At 37.9% G+C, this 19148-nt stretch overlaps 1 protein-coding gene across 7 annotated transcripts in view; it reads right to left on the bottom strand.

The window, feature by feature from the left end:
* The window catches only part of CNTN6 (contactin 6), a 319927-nt gene that overhangs the window by 110218 nt on the left and 190561 nt on the right, over nucleotides 1–19148 (bottom strand). For 5 of the 7 annotated variants that reach the window (XR_010155484.1, XM_054680362.2, XM_063806584.1 and 2 more), the window contains 2 exons: nucleotides 6138–6341; nucleotides 3944–4046 (listed from right to left, as the gene is read on the bottom strand). The exons of 1 other annotated variant lie outside the window; for it this stretch is intronic. Coding sequence is in view for 4 of the 6 variants with exons in the window: in XM_054680362.2 (XP_054536337.1) it covers nucleotides 3944–4046; nucleotides 6138–6341 (307 nt within the window). In the remaining 2 variants the exon portion in view is untranslated. The remainder of the gene's footprint in view (nucleotides 1–3943; nucleotides 4047–6137; nucleotides 6342–19148) is intronic. One more of the 7 variants, XM_063806586.1, reaches the window with a different exon arrangement.

The raw sequence follows: 19148 nt of genomic DNA, 5'->3' as shown, positions 1-19148 counted from the left end.
CAACTACACAAAATGTAAGATTGTTATACAGGGCATCTTAACACTACCAGACTTTCCATTTTTACCCCAAGGTATTTCAATTCTATATTAATGCCTTCATTTAATAAACATAATCTCAACATTGATTAATTTTGTTAGATAACAATTTAGGAAGTGTACTCTATTAAATCAAGAATTTCCTTGACAATTTTCTTTTTTTTTTTTTTTTTTTTATTATACTTTTAAGTTTTCGGGTACATGTGCACATTGTGCAGGTTAGTTACATATGTATACATGTGCCATGCTGGTGCGCTGCACCCACTAACTCGTCATCTAGCATTAGGTATATCTCCCAATGCTATCCCTCCCCCCTCCCCCCTCCCCACCACAGTCCCCAGAGTATGATATTCCCCTTCCTGTGTCCATGTGATCTCATTGTTCAATTCCCACCTATGAGTGAGAATATGCGGTGTTTGGTTTTCTATGAGGTATGGTTTCATAATTTATATTATTTTCCTATTCCCATTTAACATTATTTCATGTTCAACGGTTATTTCCTGCATAAACTTAACCAACATGATTTATTTATCAGGGGGTTTCTTTTGTACATACACATCAGATTTTACATTTTGAGAGTTTTTTAAACTATTAATTTTCCAACTCAAATTTTTCTGGGTCAAATATTGCTAGTTTAATTTTTGTCAAAAGTTTAGGAGCCGGGCACGGTGGCTCACGCTTGTAATGCCAGCACTTTGGGAGGCCAAGACGGATGGAGCAGGAGGTCAGGAGTTAGAGACAAGCCTGGCCAACACAGTGAAACTCCGTCTCTACTATAAATACAAAAAGTAGCTGGGTGTGGTGGCAGGGGCCTGTAATTCCAGCTACTCGGGAGGCTGAGGCAGGAGAATCACTTGAACCGGGGACGCGGAGGTTGCAGTGAGCCGAGATCGTGCCATTGCACTCCAGCCTGGGCGACAGAGTGAGACTCCGTCTCAAAAAAAAAAAAAAAAAAAAAAAAAAAAAAGTTTAGGGACTCCTGTATTATAAATTTTACCTTTTGCAATTTAATAATACGTTGATTATTTCCATCACCATGGAGTTAATAGAAAATAAGACACTGCTTTATTTATTTTTAAATTATTCCATATACCTCATATATTCCAAGCTTCATTTTTCCTGATTAGATCTTATCATGTATCTGGTTAAATATATTTGTGTGTGGAGAAAGAAAGAGAGAGAGAGGAAGAGAGAGAGAGAAAGGGAATGTAGCACGGGTTTACACTTGGTCAGTTCAGATAGAGTATATGATGTCCGTGTGTTACTCTTTCAACTTTTCTATAGGTTTGAATAATATAAAAATAAATAAATTTAAGAAACTGGTATGTGAGCAGTTCAAAGACTATATTGATCATGTTATCTCTCCTTTTCTTCCTTCCTTCCTTCTCTCTCTCTCTCTCTCTCTCTTTCTTTCTTTCCTCCTGAACTGACCCTAATTGCTCCTTTCTCTCTTATACTGTCATCAATCCTGAGACAGAGAGAACAGGACTGGGCTGGGAAAGATGAGAATTTATACCCCCTCTGAGATACCTACTCTCCTTTGAACATCCTCACTAATTCAAATATTGTTTATACGAAAGCAGAATGCGGTCGGCGCAGTGGCTCACGCCTGTAATCCCAGCACTTAGGAAGGCTGAGTCGGGCAGATCACGAGGTCAGCAGATCGAGATCATCCTGGCTAACGTGGTGAAACCCCGTCTCTACTAAAAATACAAAAAAAAAAAAAAAATTATAATTAGCTTAGAGTGGTGGCAGGTGCCCGTAGTCCCAGCTACTTGGGAGGCTGAGGCAGGAGAATGGCATGAACCCAGGAGGAGGAGCCCGGGTGGCAGAGCTTGCAGTGAGCTGAGATCAAGCCACTGCACTCCAGCCTGAGCAACAGAGCAAGACTCCGTCTCAAAAAAAAAAAAAAAAAAAAAAGTAGAATGAAATTTGGATTTTGGTTTTAGAATAATTCAGTGAGCATTTATTACATAAATGCCAAGTCTTAATGTTTTAACGTGTATTATCCATTCTAATCTTCACAACAAACATACAAGGTGGAATCATCATAACTCCTTTCAGATGAAAATATGGTAATTCATAGAGATTATAAGCATGTTTGCTAACAATCAAATAACTCTTCAGAAAATTGGGAATTGAATCTGTCTCCCAGGATTTCAAAAGCAGTTCTCTTACTATTTACTTAGAAGTTCCTAAATTCAGAATTTAAAATCAGGTGGGCCTGGGTTTGAATTGCTTGCTTCCTCTGAATAGAAACATAAGATTGAACAGGTTACTTCTCCAATCTGAGCTTCAGTTTCTCATATGTAACGAAAACGTAACTTGCCCTGCAAGATTATGACAATTATATATATTGTATCATAAATGCTTAGTTATAGGTGCTTAGCAAATGAAATTATTTTCATTAGATTCTTGAGAAATAGCCTCAACATTTTCAATTATTTTATTGTGGAAGACCATTTTTTAATTTCAGGAATCTATATTTCCTGATGCCAAATATGATTAAATAAGCTATTAATATTCTTTTCAGATACTCTCTTTCATTGGTTTTCTTTTAAAATTAATTATCTAATTATCAAAGAATTTGATGACATTTAATATTTTTATAAACCTTAACTTCTGAAAAAGCCTGAAAATGGTGAAAGTTCATCGTGTCTTAAAAGGCAGACAAACAATTAAAAACTGATGTAAAGCCCCTATTTGTCACTTTCTTAAGACTCATTTAATCAACCAATAATTATTTATTTGATAAATGCTATGAGACCCATACTCTATGAAAATAAAATACGGTCTCTTAAATCCATGAGAAATGACTATTCTGAGAAATTTCATTCAAAGATATGCAAAACTCCATCTATAGAAAACAAACTAAGATTTAGTAACCACCATTATTTGGATTGCTGAGTATGTTTAACTTAATAAAATGACTGAGACATTTAAGGATGTTTTCTAGAATTTGGAGACTAAGTCACTATTTCTAAATGTGAGGGCCACATGAGGAATAGACTTTGGATTTAGAGGTAAGCCCTCCGAGCTTACTTCTGAGTCAGTCAAGTCTTTTACTATTCAAAGTATGTTCTGTTTACAAGAAGCATGACTAATATATGGGAGCTTTCTAGAAATGGAGGAATCAAACATCACCCTAGACCTCTAGAGTCAGAATATGAATTTAACCATGTCCCCAGGTAACTCACATGCATGCTAACATTTGAAAATGACCGTCTAGTCTATCTGTCTCTTTTTTTCTGGTGTTTATAGGCACAAAAATGAAATTTGTATACCTCCAAAAAGCAAAGAGGGGTTCTAGATATCCCATGCAAAAGTGTAGGTATTTTCCTGGCTTAAAAGTATTCCAACCCTGTTCCTAATAAATACTTATCTGAGTAAAACAAAATGCCTCCACTATCAGGGAAGGTTGGGCTCAATTCTAATTATCCACTATGAACAATGGACTTTAATTAGTCTTATTTTGGAAACAAGCAGTGGTTTTTTATTTATCAGAATTGTTAGTTAATTAAGCAAGGAAATACTCCAGGCAATGTATTTCTGGATGTAGGACAAGATGGAGTGAAGGATACGTGGAAGGTTTAGTGACTTGCCCATCATCTTATACAAGTGCACTTATTCCCTTGCAATGTGCTGCCTAAATGGGTCTCATTATGCTTAAACTAAGGAAATATCAGCACCTGTAGGGAAGAATTGCAGCCCTGATCATTTTCAGTTACAGGCCTGGTCATTGTCTCAGTATTAGACATGTTTGTTTAAATTCAAATCAGAAAGTTCCACTGTTGCCCAGCATTTGAAATCTACTTGGTAATTTACCTTAGAGCAATATTTGAAAAACAAAAAGGTTTTTAATAAAAAAAAATTAATGCAACCAGGAAAACAAAAACAAAAACCTTACTTTCCAAGGGCAAAACATTCCAGTTTTACAGATGAATCCTTTGCAGCTTGTATAGTTTCAGGAAAACGCACTTCAATCTTTGGTTCATATTCCCCCATCACACCTGTTAAATATCAAAAGAGCTAGCAGCATTTCTGGAGAATAGAAGTTTTCTATGAAGTAAATGCTTCATTAACCAAAACCTGATTATTTCTTCTTAATAAGAGTTAGGGTTTTCAGTTAAGAATTGGATACATATAGATTCTAAAATGCTTCTGTGTTTTCAAAAAAGACACTTTTCTAGTGACATCCACATTTATCTACCTTTCAGGGAACTCAGAGAGCCAGATCTGATTAATAAAAAAAAAAAAAAAGAAAAAAACAACAACAATGGGATGTTTTCAGCTAACACTGGTAGAAGTCCACTGCAGTAGGTCTTAGTCCAAAATAACAGTAGTTCTGCAGCAGAACATATAAAGGCATCACATTAATTGAGATAAAAATGTAAATATTCACATATTAGTACAATAAGGTTTTGCCGCTCACTAAGTTTGCTGTATACCTATACAAATTTGTTTTAAGTTTTAAAACTTTCAATCCCAGGAATTGGGGATATGTGCTAAGATAAGAATAAGATGATGGTATAACCTATTGTAAATACACTACCTACCAGAGGAGTTGTAACAGAAATATATCTGTAGGCTATTCTCATTAAGTTAATTAATTTAATCAGTGACATCTCAAGATTATTTAAATACTTTGATCATTTTTAACATATGTACCAAACGACAGAGTAATACATTCCTAAAATAAATACATTGTTGGTGGCCAATATAATTGCAGAAAAAGTAAAAATTACAAAATATATATGAAATAAAAATACTTAATTTTTAAGAGTTGATCATTATAAACATTCAAAGAGGTTATGGTGAGAAGGTAGTGAGTACTACTTCATTCAACTAAGTTGGTAGGTTTTATTCTTTTTCACTTTCTTGACATCTGATATTTCCTACATGCTCACTTTTAAAAGAGGTTTGATTTTTATATTATATATAATACTTCTGCTCTATTTTTCCTGTAAATGTATTCAAGGGAATAGAGGGGATAGAAAAAGGAAGGAATTAAGAAGGGAAGAAGCAGAAACTCAGAGTAGACAGGAAACAAAAAAAGGAAAAACGTGGTAGAATCTCCAAGTATATTGTTGGCTCATGAATTCTTCTGGTCATAAATAGGAGTATTCATTGAAGGAGATAAATTGGACTTAGGAATAAGTCTAATGGTTGCTGAAATCTTAATGAAGACCTTGCAAATACATTTGGGTGGTTAGTGATTATAAAAGCTCTATTATAAGAACTCCTTCTATGGGGCTTGTTCCACAATTCTGTTATGCTTCATTAGCATTATATTCTTGCTTTTCTTCAACTCTTCAGAGGGGAGAAAAACTCCACGAGGTATTGCATTTCAAGTCCTGAACACAATCATAAAATGCACCAACAAATTTTCTACCTGTATGAATCCCACTGTGAACATTTAATTAAAAAACAACTAGAGAATTTCTCCACTTCAATGACTTCCTTAAACTTTCTGGCTCTCTAAATCTTGTACCAGCTATGACTTGACTAAGCTACAAAGCTCGTCAGAGACTAGTGTGAATTATGTTCCTTGGAGGAATATAATTAGTATAAATCTTGTGTTTCATTCTTCTCTGGAATGCTCATAATTAATGTTGGTTTGCTTTGCTTTCCTTGGATATGAACTTTTACCTCCATTTTGCCAGCCACGTAAATAAAGGGTGAACAAAAAAAAGGGCAAATATGGAAAAAAGGGGCCATTAAAAAGTAGCTGCAACATATGTTCATTAAAAATACATTGATTCAGTTATATGTTTGGCAGCACCCACACGTGCACACATACACACACGCCAACTCCCCGGAACATCATTTTTGTTTTTACAAAACAGTCTTTACGCAACAAAAAGACAAGCTGTTTCAATGCCAGCAAGGAGATGGCTTGGTATACCCAGAACCATGTCTACTGCACCATGTGGGTGAATTAGATAATTTTCTGTTATATTTCTGGTTTATATATTTGTGAATTGAACCTAAACTCGTAATTTGGCTCCACCAAACAAGAAGGAAGCAGAAAGCTTTACGAATCTTCCCAGGCTTTAAGGGCCACAGATAAAGTATATTCCCAAGATAACTCTTTATCTTACCATCAGTGCGCTGCACTAATGGAGTGGGTGGACCTTGAACACTTCTCTGGGCCTCTTTGTTAGTTATAAAGCAAGTGTAGTTGCCCACATCTGATGGTTCCACTTTGGCAATGTACAAGTTTCCCGTCTCTTGAGATACAAATCGCCTATTGTCCTCTTGGACGTATAAGGGGTTATCATTGAAGGTCCATGCATAAGATAAATCTGAAAAACAAGAAAAAAAAAAAAAACAAAACAAAACCATACTGTCCTTACTGCATTCATTCATATCTGAAAATTCTTTGTCCTACTTCCCCATAATTAGGAGAAAATTGTGCCTCTATTTGCTCAGTTGATAGCCGTCATCTGGTGTAATTGTAATAGTCCCTTATATTGAAATATAGCTCAGATTGGATGATAAATTATGTGGGCACTTTCCCCATCATTGACTTTTTGGCATTAAGGATGTAACAATAGGATGTTATGGAAATAAGTGGATGAGTTTATTAAGAAATACCATAAGACGTATAAAGTAATAACGGTTCCAAATGTACACTGAATTCCTTCAGAAAAACTTATGCTGCTTCAAAGCAGTGTTTCTCAATGCATTATCAGAAGAATTAAACATACTTACAGGTACTTGTTAAAAATTTAACTTAAAAATTTCAGTTCAAGAAGTCTACCACAGACCTTGAAGTTCACTCATTTGATCATTACATAATTTCTTTTTTATTTTTAAAGAGATGGGGTCTCACTATGTTGCCCCGGCTGGTCTCCAACTCCTGAGCTCAAGTCATTCTCCTGCCTCAGCCTCCCAAAGTGCTAGGATTACAGGCATGAGCCACTGCACTGGCCTGATTATTACATAATTTTAAGCAGCTATTCTGTGACAGTTTTAGGTCTTACAGTAAAACCAAACAAAACCTGTGCCCTATAAAGGTCACACCAGTTACTGCTAATTGCCAGTAATGTGAGTAATCTCAATGAAGGATAACATATGCTTTGACAAAGGCATTATAGGGAGCCCAGAGAAGGAGCCTAGAATGATGTGTCATCAGAAAAGACTTCTAAGAAGTAATTCCATTTTGAAACCAGCAGGATAAACTAGAGCTATCCAAGTGACGGAGGAGTCGACAAGCATTTCTCCGAGTAACTATCAAGAGCATAAACATGAAACAGGGCACACATTGTTTTTACTGAACATCAATCAGTCCATCTCTGGAAATCTTGCGGGTAACTGTATAAATGACATAATGAGCATATGTTAAAATGCACAGAACTTGTGTTCTGTTTCATCACTTGTGACCATTATATACCCCCTGTAACCATCATTCCCCAAGTAAAATAAGGAAGATTTCCATGTCTTCAGAAATTTTCCCCTGTTTTTTTCTACCACTGCAACCACTACTGGATTTCTATCATCATAGATTATTTCTGCTGTCATTTGTATGTCATAATAAAACAAACAGAATGTACTATTTTATGTCTGATTTCTTTCATTTAACATAATTTTAAGGTTCACCTATTGTTTTCATGACTATAAGTCCTTTCTTCCATTATATTGTGGATAGTATTCCATTTTATGAATATACCATAATTTGATTGGACACCTTCCTGTTGATGAGCATTTGGATTATTTCCAGATTGAGGTCATTATGTATTAGGTGGAAATAAACATCCTTGTCTAAGACTGTCTGTATACATTTTTATTTTTCTTGGTTAGATTCCTAGGAGTAAGCCATAATGTAGATGTAAGTTTAACTTTATAAGAAATGACAAAAGAATTTTTTAAAGTGGTTGTATCAGTTTATACTTCCACCAGCAATATTTGAGAGTTCCAGTTGTCCCATAACCTCACAAAAATCATGTGCTGTCAATTTCTTTCGTTTTAGCCAGAAATCTTTGAGCAAAAGCAAATATTCATATGTATTAAAGCTTGGTGAATATAATTCTTCCTGAAGCTAAGACATTAGGTGTACTGTGGAAACTAGGTAGAGTAGAACTATGTCTAGGGAAGTAGAAGAATATAGCTGGTCCAAAGGAGATCCCCAAAATAGGTGGAGTATATAGGCACTCAGGGTGGAGAAGGGGAATATACTGCAACTAAGTCAAAAAAAGTCTTCAGTTGGATGGACCCTCATACACTTTGGAATTATAGTTCACAGGGGAGTAGTTTATGCATCTTGGAGCCTCTTGTCCAAACAGAGAGCTGAGTTGCTGTTTGCCAACTGTACTTACATTAAAAACTGGCACAGAAGCAAGACATGGCAGAGACAAAAGAAGCTAATTATTTCTGATATGTTCCGGTAGGCTTCCTCAGCTGGGAACAGACCACCTGAAACATTCTTCACTAACCTTACTAAGTTTAAATTCCCAAAAGTAAAAGGTGGCAAAACAAACTGACAGCTATTTTGGACTTAAATCTGATCTATAGAGACAAACTCTTGAAAATGGGAATGAGGGAGTATTGTCATTCTGTCATCCCTTCCATCGAGAAAAAAAAATGTATGAAGCATGAACCATACTTAAAGGAATGAGATTTTAGGAAGGAAGAAATAAAGGAAAAAAGGGGAAAGAAAAGGTGGAAGGAAAGAGAAAGAAGGAAAAAGTTAATCTATTAATAGTGGGGAGGAGCAAAACCATGAATTTCTCACAACAATTTATAGATGATGTCAGTAAAAAGAAATTTGTCTCTGCAGACAGAACCCTGATATCGTTCCCAGGAACAGAGAAGAAATCAAGTAAAGATGAGACCAGGAACAGCAGGAGCACAGTAAATGCTACTTGCGCATGAAGTGAGAAAATGCAAAAAGTGTCATTAAACCATAAAAGTAGCGTCATGTGGGAAAAAAAACCTAAGCAGCATTGTTAGGTAAAAAGCATGTTATGAGTGTGGGAACTTGTGTGTGTGTGTGTGTGTGTGTGTGTGTGAGATATGTTTATGCAAATTCTTACATTTAAAAACCTGGAGATGTATACAGTGGTTTTCTCAGAGTGAGTGGAGGGAAATACAAAAGGCTTTTACTCTCTTTGTAATGTGTTTCTGTCGTATTATAATTTTAAATTGCTATGCATTTTTTGTGTAAATGGAAGAAAGAATCAACAGGATAAGAATAGTGTCAGAAAGGCTAAACACCAGAATGAGCTGCAACTTGTAAAAACAGGGTGGATAATATTTCTTATTCTTACTCCGAACCGTTCAAATGGATGTTTTATGTTTTATGCAGGCACTGCTTCCCAAACCTGATGTACATTAGAATCACTAAAGAGGCTTGTTAAAATACAAATAGCTAACTCAATTCTTAGCAATTTAGTTTTATTTATTCTGTCTGAGCCAGGTATCATGGAATCTGTGTTTTCAACACCCTCCAAATGACGCATGCAATTGACTGAAATATTTTGTTCGGAGCACCCATTATTGAAAGAGGAATTAAAAATATCAAGTTTAACAAGAGATAAAAAATAAAATGTAGCAAAAGCCAGTCACAAAAGAAAGTGATAAAACTTTGATTTTGCCTCTGGAAAAAAAGATTCTGGAAGCATATTACAGCCGTCTCTTTACATTGAAGAGATGCCACATGCATAAAAAGTTAAATAAAACCCACTCTATCAATGTCCAGAAGGCAAAAGTAGGACTCCTGGCTGTTGGAGGTGACAGAATGCTGTTAGATTTAATATAATAAAGAACAGTCTAAATTTGAGAAGGACCGCAGTGGATGATTTACTAGGTAGTGAGCTCTTTATCATTAGACATGATCAAGCAGAGTATGCATGAACACTACTCGGGATGTAGCAAAAAAAAATTATTTTGACGATGGATGGGGGTTAAACCTAAGCTTCTACGAATGGTTTACTTCAGCCTCAACATTCCTTTGATCTCCCTAAGAGTCTATACTTTTGGATCAAGTACGCATAAATGCAATTTGCTTTGAATTTTTGAAAAATGCTTTGAGATGCTCGTGCTGTTCTCATGTATTGAGTCTTTATTTTCTTTTGCAAGTCTCTATTGGAGTCTTTCATCATACCATGTGGTCTCTTGCTTCAGTTTCTTTACTGACATCCTTTGCTGCCTCACTTCTAAGCCTGTTGCTGTCTCCACCAAAGAGATGCTCAAAGGTTTTTGTTTGAAATCAGAGTCATCTAGATAGTAAATTTTTCTTCAATATAAAGAGGAAGGAAAGAATGTAGTTCAGATTCCCCTGTTGTCATTGACTCCTCATCTTTTGAACCTTTTTGTGAAATAAAGACAATCTTGGGCAAATTCCCAGGGCCATGTCTCAGCTTACGGATCCTTATTCAATGCCTATTTGTGGAGAGAAATACGCTTTAGCTCTCTGAAATCCAATGTCACCCCTTTCACTTAACAAAAATTACAGTTTGCCACTAGTGCCCAAGAAATCTTTGTATTCTTCAAGCTGTAATCTTGGGACCTGAGACTGTAATTTTCCTCTCTCCCCTGGTGAATTCATTTTTACCTTAGCTGCTAAAACTTTCCAATCTATTCCTACATGTGGTGTGTCCTTCTTTAATAGTGAGATATTTAGAAGCTGCTGGAAGAATCTAATCCAGAAATAGGGACGATTACATAAAGATTAATAATAAATTCAGAAAAAAACTTCCATTTCATCATGCCAGCAATTGCTTTATGAGGCTAAGGGTGCAAGAACTAACAGTATAAAGGTAATTTCCCAAAATTGTATTCATAACATGTGGGAGGAGTAGGGCTTGAACCTAGATCCTTCAGATGCCAGATCTTTGCTCTTTCCCTAATAATACTGTCAGAGGCGTTTGAACCAGAGCAACTCCATCTTGAATACGGGCTGTGTAAAATGAGGCTGAAACCTACTGGGCTGTATTTGCAGAAAGTTAAGGCATATTTTAAGTCACAGGATGATATAGGAGGTCAGTACAAGATACAGATCATAAAGACCTTACTGATAAAACAGATTCAGTAAAGAAGCCAGCTAAAACCCACCAACAGCAAGATAGCAATGAGAGTGACCTCTGGCTGTCCTCACTGCTACACTCCCATTAGCGCCACGACAATTTATAAATGCCATGGTAGCATCAGAAAGTTACCCTATATGTTCTAAAAACAGGAGGTATATAATGATTATTTTGCACATAATTAAGAAATAACCATAAAAATGGAAAACCAGCAGCCCTCAGGGCTGCTATGTCTATGGAGTAGCCATTCTTTTATTCCTTTACTTTCCTAATAAACTTGCTTTCATTTTAATCTGTGGGCACGCCCTGAATTCTTTCTTGTGCAAGATCCAAGAACCCTCTCATGGAGTCCGGATCTGAACCCCTTTCCCATAACAATAGCTTTCTACTTTTCAATGTCTTTACAATTGATCCTCTTTTTCCATGTTCATTTCCTCTCCTTAGCTCTTCCTCCTCACCTTTAACCTTCCTTCAAAACTCCCAAGCTCCACAAGTAACCAACCTTACTCACATTCTAAGACAAATGTTCCTCACTGTCCATTCCCTCCCCCATTAACATTGCCTGTCCTGCGTCCAATTTCTTAAGAACTTCGTAGATAAATAAGTTAAACTGCCATGTGAAATTACTGTAAAGTACTTACTGCTAATATTAGCAGGGAGTAGAACAGATATAAAAACTTGAATTTTCCCTCTTAAATGGGCCTCTCTGAAGCAGAGGTTCTAAAACTTCACCATGCATCAGAACCCCTTGGAGGACTTGCTAAACCACAAGCCGCTGGGCTCCACCCTCAGACTTTGTGATTCAGGAAGTCTGGGGAGGAGCCAGGAAATCTGCATTGCTAACAAGCTCCTAGGTGACAATGACACTGGGGGTCTGGAGCTACCCTTTGGAAATCATTGATAAAAATGATAAAACTCGCGGGGCGCGGTGGCTCACGCCTGTAATCCCAGCACTTTGGGAGGCCGAGGCGGGTGGATCACGAGGTCAGGAGATCGAGACCATCCTGGCTAACACGGTGAAACCCCTTCTCTACTAAAAATACAAAAAAAAATAAAAGTAAAAATAAAAATAAATTAGCCGGGCGTGGTGGCGGCGCCTGTAGTCCCAGCTACTCGGGAGGCTGAGGCAGGAGAACGGCGGGAACCCGGGAGGCAGAGCTTGCAGTGAGCCGAGATCGCGCCACCGCACTCCAGCCTGGGCGACAAGAGCGAGACTCCATCTCAAAAAAAAAAAAAACACACACACACAAAAAAACAAAAAAGATAAAACTCAGTCTCCTCTGCACCATCACACTGGGAAGGGAAACACCTGGATTTTGAATGGTGGACCACCTTGTATATTTGCATTTGAGTGGTGTGTTGGAGTCTGGAGAAAAGGCTGTCTCTTAGTTTATAAATTCATAAAATGTCCGGGATGGCAAGGATTTGTGAGACTTGCCAGCCCAACCACTTCATTTTTACAAGTGAAGAAGCAGAGGGGAATAGAGTTAGCAGCAGCTCTGGGAGTACAATCCAGGTGCCCTTTTGTGCCCTCTGAATTGGTGAAGACGTAAAGCTGCAAGTCTTTGCTGTCATAGTGTTTCTCACCCTGCCCTGCTCCCTTCTCCCCATGGGCTGGCTCTTCCCAGTCATCTGAAGAGCCAGCCTGCTCTGGGGGTTTTTATCTATTTTGTTCCAGCATCAGCCACTGCTGTGCTTAATCTGTGTATCTTTTAATGGGGAAAGAAAAAAAAAAACCTTCCAAATTGGAAGTTTAAAAACCTTCCCATTTGGCTTTTCTTAATTAAATGTATAATTCATGAGCCACTTAGGTTGAAACCATTGAATTTTTAAATATTTTCTCCACCATCTATGACATTTATCGGTTATTAACGGTTGTGATGCATTTTCCCTGTGATGAGTCAGCAGTAGCATTAGAGCTGAATGAGAATTGGTCCTTCCTGAAGCATTTTTTTGTAGTTTCACAATGACTCCATCCTCTACAATTTTATTCTTATGAGAAACGGCAGATCTGCAGTAAGCAATTGAAGACTCTATCTGCTGCTCTCTCAAGCATACAACAAATCCTATTTTCCCCAGAGCATGATTATGTTTTGACATCTTTTACAGCCCTCTATCTTGTACTGTAATATTTAAAATACAAACAAGAAAGATATATGCAATTATACCCATTATATAGCATGTAATTTTTATTAGAGGAAAAATATCTCATGTGAAAGAGAAGCATCATGATAAACATTGACACTGACAACTTCTATTGGCACTTTAGAACAGATCTCAAAATTGATAGCATGTTTCCTGAGGCAGAAAATAAATGAGTAGAATAAAGAACTTGAAGTATAGTGTTCAGATTTACTGGGTAAATCCCCCCTTTGGAATATTCCAGAATGTGTGTACTTTACTGCAAACCTTGTGTAGTGCTCCAGGGTTAAATGTGACTGACTCTTGGGTGGTCAATCATGGTTATGCTAGCTCAGTGGCAAAAACCTAATCCAAGAAGAATAATTCCTTTTCTGGACTGAAGTCATTGATATTAGGCTGAGGAAGTTTACGATGTAATCCAGAAACGTGCCTAACACCTTTAAAATCCACTCCTATTTGAATTCCCATTCGTTCCACAATTACTGTTTGATCACCTGAATTTTAATGGATCCCTTCTGATTTACACGTCTACTGTTTCGAATCAAGGAGATGGTGGTCTTTATGGCCTACGAATGACAGTTAAATAAAGGTCTCATGGGTTCCTAATATTGCTAAGTTCCACATAACTATAGAACTGGTTGTACATTGGCCAAACCTACTTGGAGAAGGAACGAAAACACAGCTGTCTCAAGGCAAACCCCAAAACTGGGGTTCAGCCTGGGAGGCCACATGAGTTATTGGCTTCTCACAGGAAGGGATTCAAGATCGAGCCAACAGTGTAAAGTGAAAGCAAGTTTATTAAGAAAGTAAAGGAATAAGTAACAGTGGCTACTCCATAGCTGGCTATTTTTGTGGTTATTCCTTGCTCATATGCTAAACATGGGGAAGAACATTCATTAGTTTTCTGGGAAAGAGGAGGAGAATTCCCAGGACTGAAGGTTCCTCGCACTTTTAGACCATATTGGGTAGCTTCTAGAAGTTGCCATGGCATTTGTAAACTGTCATGGCACTGGTGGGAGTGTCTTTTAGCACACTAATGCATTATAATTAGCATATAATGAGCAGTGTGGATGATTAGAGATAGCTTTTTTCACCATCTTGGTTTTGGTGGGTTTTGGCTGGCTTCTTTACCACATCTTATTTTATCAGTGGGCTCTTTTTGACTTGTACTTTGCAAAGCCAGTCCTACTGGACTCTTATCTCATAGCCAGCTTCTGAGTGAATTGCTAGGAAACCTCCAATTCTTAGGGAGACCAAGCAAGTCATAGGATACAAATATATGAGGACTAGACTTCTCTTTTTCTTCCCAATTTCCATCTTTTATGGATGAACTTAATACAGTGAATGTAAGAGATGTGCTGTACCAGTGGTTTTCAACTAAGGATAGTTTTGCCCTCTAGAAGATATCTGGCAATATCTGGAGACAAATTTTCCCACAATTGGAGGAGGCAGTGCTATTGGCATCTAGTAAGTAAAAGCCAGGGATATTACTAAACATCTTAACAACGTGCAGAGCAGTTCTTCCAATAAAGAATTACTCCCGTAGATGTCTATTAGATCTGCTTGGTCCAGAGCTGAGTTCAAGTCCTGAATATCGTTGTTAATTTTCTGTCTTGTTGATCTATCTAATATTGACAGTGGGGTGTTAAAGTCTCCCACTATTATTGTGTGGGAGTCTAAGTTTCTTTGTAAGCCTCTAAGAATGTGCTTTATGAATCTGGGTGCTCCTGTATTGGGTGCATATATATTTAGGATAGTTAGCTCTTCCTGTTGCATTGATCCCTTTACCATTATGTAATGACCTTCTTTGTCTCTTTTGGTCTTTGTTGCTTTAAAGTCTGTTTTATCAGTGACTAGGATTGCAACTCCTGCTTTTTTTTGCTTTCCTTTTGCTTGGTAAATATTCCTCCTTCCCTTTATTTTGAGCCTGTGTGTGTCTTTGCACATGAGGTGGGTCTCGTATGTGTGTCTTTGCATGTGAGATGGGTCTCCATGTGAGATAGTGAATACAGCACACGGATGAGCCTTGACTCTTTATCCAATTTGCCAGTCTGTGTCTTTTAATTGGGACATTTAACCTGTTTACATTTAAGGTTAATATTGTAATAGCAAAGACTTGGAACCAACACAAATGCCCATCAATGATAGACTGGATATTATGTCTATCTATCTATCAATGATAGACTGTCACATTTTCTTTAAAATGTGGCACATATACACCATGGAATACTATGCAGCCATAAAAAAGGATGAGTTCATGTCCTTTGCAGGGACATGGATGAAGCTCGAAACCATCATTTTCAGCAAACTAACACAAGAACAGAAAACCAAACACCACAGGTTTTCACTCATAAGTGGGAGTTGAACAATGAGAACACATAGACACAGGGAGGGGCCCGTCACACACTGGGGCCTACTGGGGGTTGGGGGGCTAAGGGAGGGATAGCATTAGGAGAAAAACCTAATGTAGACGCCGGTTGACAGGTGCAGCAAACCACCATGGCACGTGTACACCTATGTAACAAACCTGCACTTTCTCCACATGTGGCCCAGAACTTAAAGTATGATAATAAAAAAAGAAAAAAAGAATTACTTCCTATCTCCCCGACATCTGGCCCTACTGCCACAAAGTGTACCAGTGTTGGAAAACCCTGACTTCTACACATGGTAACAGGCTGCAACAGGAGAGTTCTGTTTGATGTGCTGGAAAGCAAGGAAAACAGTCTTTCTAAGAGTGAATGGAGTCTGAAAGTGGAGGGAAGGAATGTGCAGCACGGGACTTAAAGAAATAAACTTTCTAGAGAGCTGACTTTGGCCAGCTCTGAAGAGTGGGAAGAGCCATGAGCTTCCTGGTTCTAACACTGTACACTAATTTTAGGCAAATCAGTAGACCTCTCTGTGTGTTGTTTACATAGTCTCCAGTAGAGTAAAGAACTCTTGCTATCTCCTTGTATTATTTAACAACTTTTAAGTGTCTCTTCTGGACCAGATTATGCCAGAGAAAATTAGGGAGTGGAATAAATGCACTGATGTTTAGACAGGATCTTTTGAATTCCAGAGACAAGATCTTGGCCAAGCTATGTTATAGTTAGTTGGGTTTAGTTAACTATAGTTGTTAGCTAACACTAACAATTTTAACACAATACTCAATTTGTAAAATTGAGATATCTTCCCTGAAAATGTTAAATGCGTTGAGGTATTGCAAATGCTGAGTTGAGTGCCTAGTACATAGTAAGTATTCATTATCTTATCCAATTATATAGTATTAAATATTACTTATATAAGGTGAGTTCCAAATTTAGCTCTTCAAACCAGAGCTTTTGCCCTAAACATGTAATCCAGCTGCCTGCTAGAAACTTTCACCCTTGTATCTAACTGGCATCTGAACATTAACATCTCCTAAAACAAATTCCTGATTTACTCCATCCTTAAACCTGCTATCCCTTCATCAACTCCACCCCAATAAATGATACTCCATTTTCCAGTTGCTCGGTCCCAAATCCTTGGAGTTATCTTTTACTTTTCTCCTTCTCTTATAACCCACATTCAATCTTTCAGGAAATTATTTTACTTATACCTTATAAATACATACTGAAGACTGGTAATTATCTGCCTGTCTACAGCAATCCACCTGGTCCAAGTCACCATTCTCTCTCACCTGAATTAACACAATCACTTTTTAACTGCTTATGTTCTTGCCCCTCTGTGGTCTACTATCCAGAGTAAATTTTTACAAATGAAAGTCAGAGAAAGCATGTCACTCTTCTGAATATAAAGCAGTGAATTTTCATCTTACTCCCAGGAGAAGGCAAAGTCCCTAAAATGTCTGAAAGTAAGGCTGTGTGTCCTCCTTTACTCTCCTGTCTGTTCATTTTACTTCACCTATGCTGACCTCAGTGCCGTTCTCCCAACATGCTAGACATGGTTTCCCCACAGGTTCTTTGACATGCTATTTCCTCCACCTGAACTGCCTTTACTTAATGTGTCTCACTCCCTCATTTCTTTAGTTCTCTGCTCAAATAGCAGTGAAACCTTCTTTTACCTTAGAATATACAATAGCAACATCTACTATTTCCTATCTCCTTTTATTTTTCTTCTGGCTTTTATTACCACCTGTCATGCTTTATATTTCTTTATTATAAGATTCATGGAGCTAAAAACTTTGTCTCTCTTTTCCACTTTATCACTAAAATGCAGAAAAACGAGTGGCACTTAGTAACTACATAATAAATATTTGTTGAGTGAATACCCAGTGTACAAGTTCAATAATACGGTTATTATCGTTACTATTATTATTATACCAAGAGGCAACTATTGGGCCTGTCTGCCTTTTACACTTTCAGAGAGCCTCAGAGTAACATATCCACTGCCAATTTGACCTACCCACTAAGACAAAAGCACTTTCATTTACTCCAGAAACAGCAAGCACACCAACTGGAGGGAGGGGATGTTAAGTTTTAGCACTTTTTTCTCTACATAATTTTCCTCTTTATTCGATAACACAATTGTGAGCCTTTGCTTGGAATGACTTTTAATTTAAGTGGAATTGTCAACGTCTTTACTGATGCAAATACAAACCATGGGCTCAGACAGTCGTGCTATCTTCCTGCTACAGACACAGATGATCCAAACTTTTGGCATCAGTTCAATTGTTCTACCAACCTGAAAGTTGCATCTGAGGAGAGAATGGAACATTTCCTCTAAATCAAATTTTAAACCTATAATTTTTATGAGCTTGGGATTTAGAGTTTCTTTTTTGTTTGTTTGTTTGTTTTTGAGACGAAGTCTTACTCTTGTCCCCCAGGCTGGAGTGCAATGGCGCGATCTTGGCTCACTGCAACCTCCGCCTCCCAGAGTCAAGTGATTCTCCTGCCTCAGCCTCCAGAGTAGCTGGGATTACAGGCGCCTGCCACCACATCCAGCGAATTTTTGTATTTTTAGGAGAGAGGGGGTTTCACCATGTTGGCCAGGCTGGTCTCGAACTCCTGACCTCAGGTGATCTGCCCGCCTTGGCCTCCCAAAGTGCTGGGATTACAGGTGTGAGCCACTGAGCCCCGCTGAGAGTTTCATATCCAACCAATGAAGGGAAAGAGTGTTCTTTACTTTGGATAAAGTGAAACTATTACTACATAGTGAAGGGGGGTTTAATAATTGTAGATAACATGTATCGTTGCTTCATTCTGTCATTTTTAAATAAGATTTCCTATGAGGCTGCACTAACTCACTGGGTCCATGGAAGTTTATTGATTGCTTGTTTTCATATTCCTTCTTCAGTTTTGGTTTCAAGGGCGTTATATCTATTCCAAAATTTAAAGGAAATTCTGCCTTCAGCTCTGTTGCAGATAGTTTGTGCAGACTTTTTTTGTGACGAGTGACTGAAGTTTAACAAAAGCTCACTTTGGAGGTGAGTGAGAATCCATGGTGGAAAGACCTCTCTGCATACAGCTCAAAGTTCAGCCAAAGGCACGGTAACATCCTGCTCCCCATAAAAAAATAAAATAAATACAAAATAAGTTTTGTGGGCTGGGAGCAGTGGCTCACACCGGTGATCCCAGGACTTTGGGAAGCCGAGGCAGGCGGATCACATGAGGCCAGGAGTTGGAGACCCACCCTGTCTCTACTAAAAATATAAAAAATTAGCTGGGTGTGGTGGCATGCACCTGTAGTCCCAGCTACACAGGAGGCTGAGGCAGGAGAATCGCTTGAACCAGGGAGGTGGAGATTGCAGTGAGCCAAGATGGCACCTCTGCACTCCAGCCTGGGCAACAGGGCGAGACTCCCTCTCCAAAAAAAAAAGAGTTTTGTGTTGTCTCTTTCTGTTGCATGAACTGAGGGATGACCTTAGAACCCTGCAGGGACATAGTGAAAGAAATAAAATATTTTTGTTTGGCCAACTAGTAAATTTCGTTCTGCCAAGCACTGAGAAGCTAAAGGAGTACTGAA

Source organism: Pan troglodytes, chromosome 2 (assembly GCF_028858775.2).
Source record: "Pan troglodytes isolate AG18354 chromosome 2, NHGRI_mPanTro3-v2.0_pri, whole genome shotgun sequence".
NCBI lineage: Eukaryota > Metazoa > Chordata > Mammalia > Primates > Hominidae > Pan > Pan troglodytes.
This window is presented reverse-complemented; position numbering and strand designations above follow the sequence as displayed.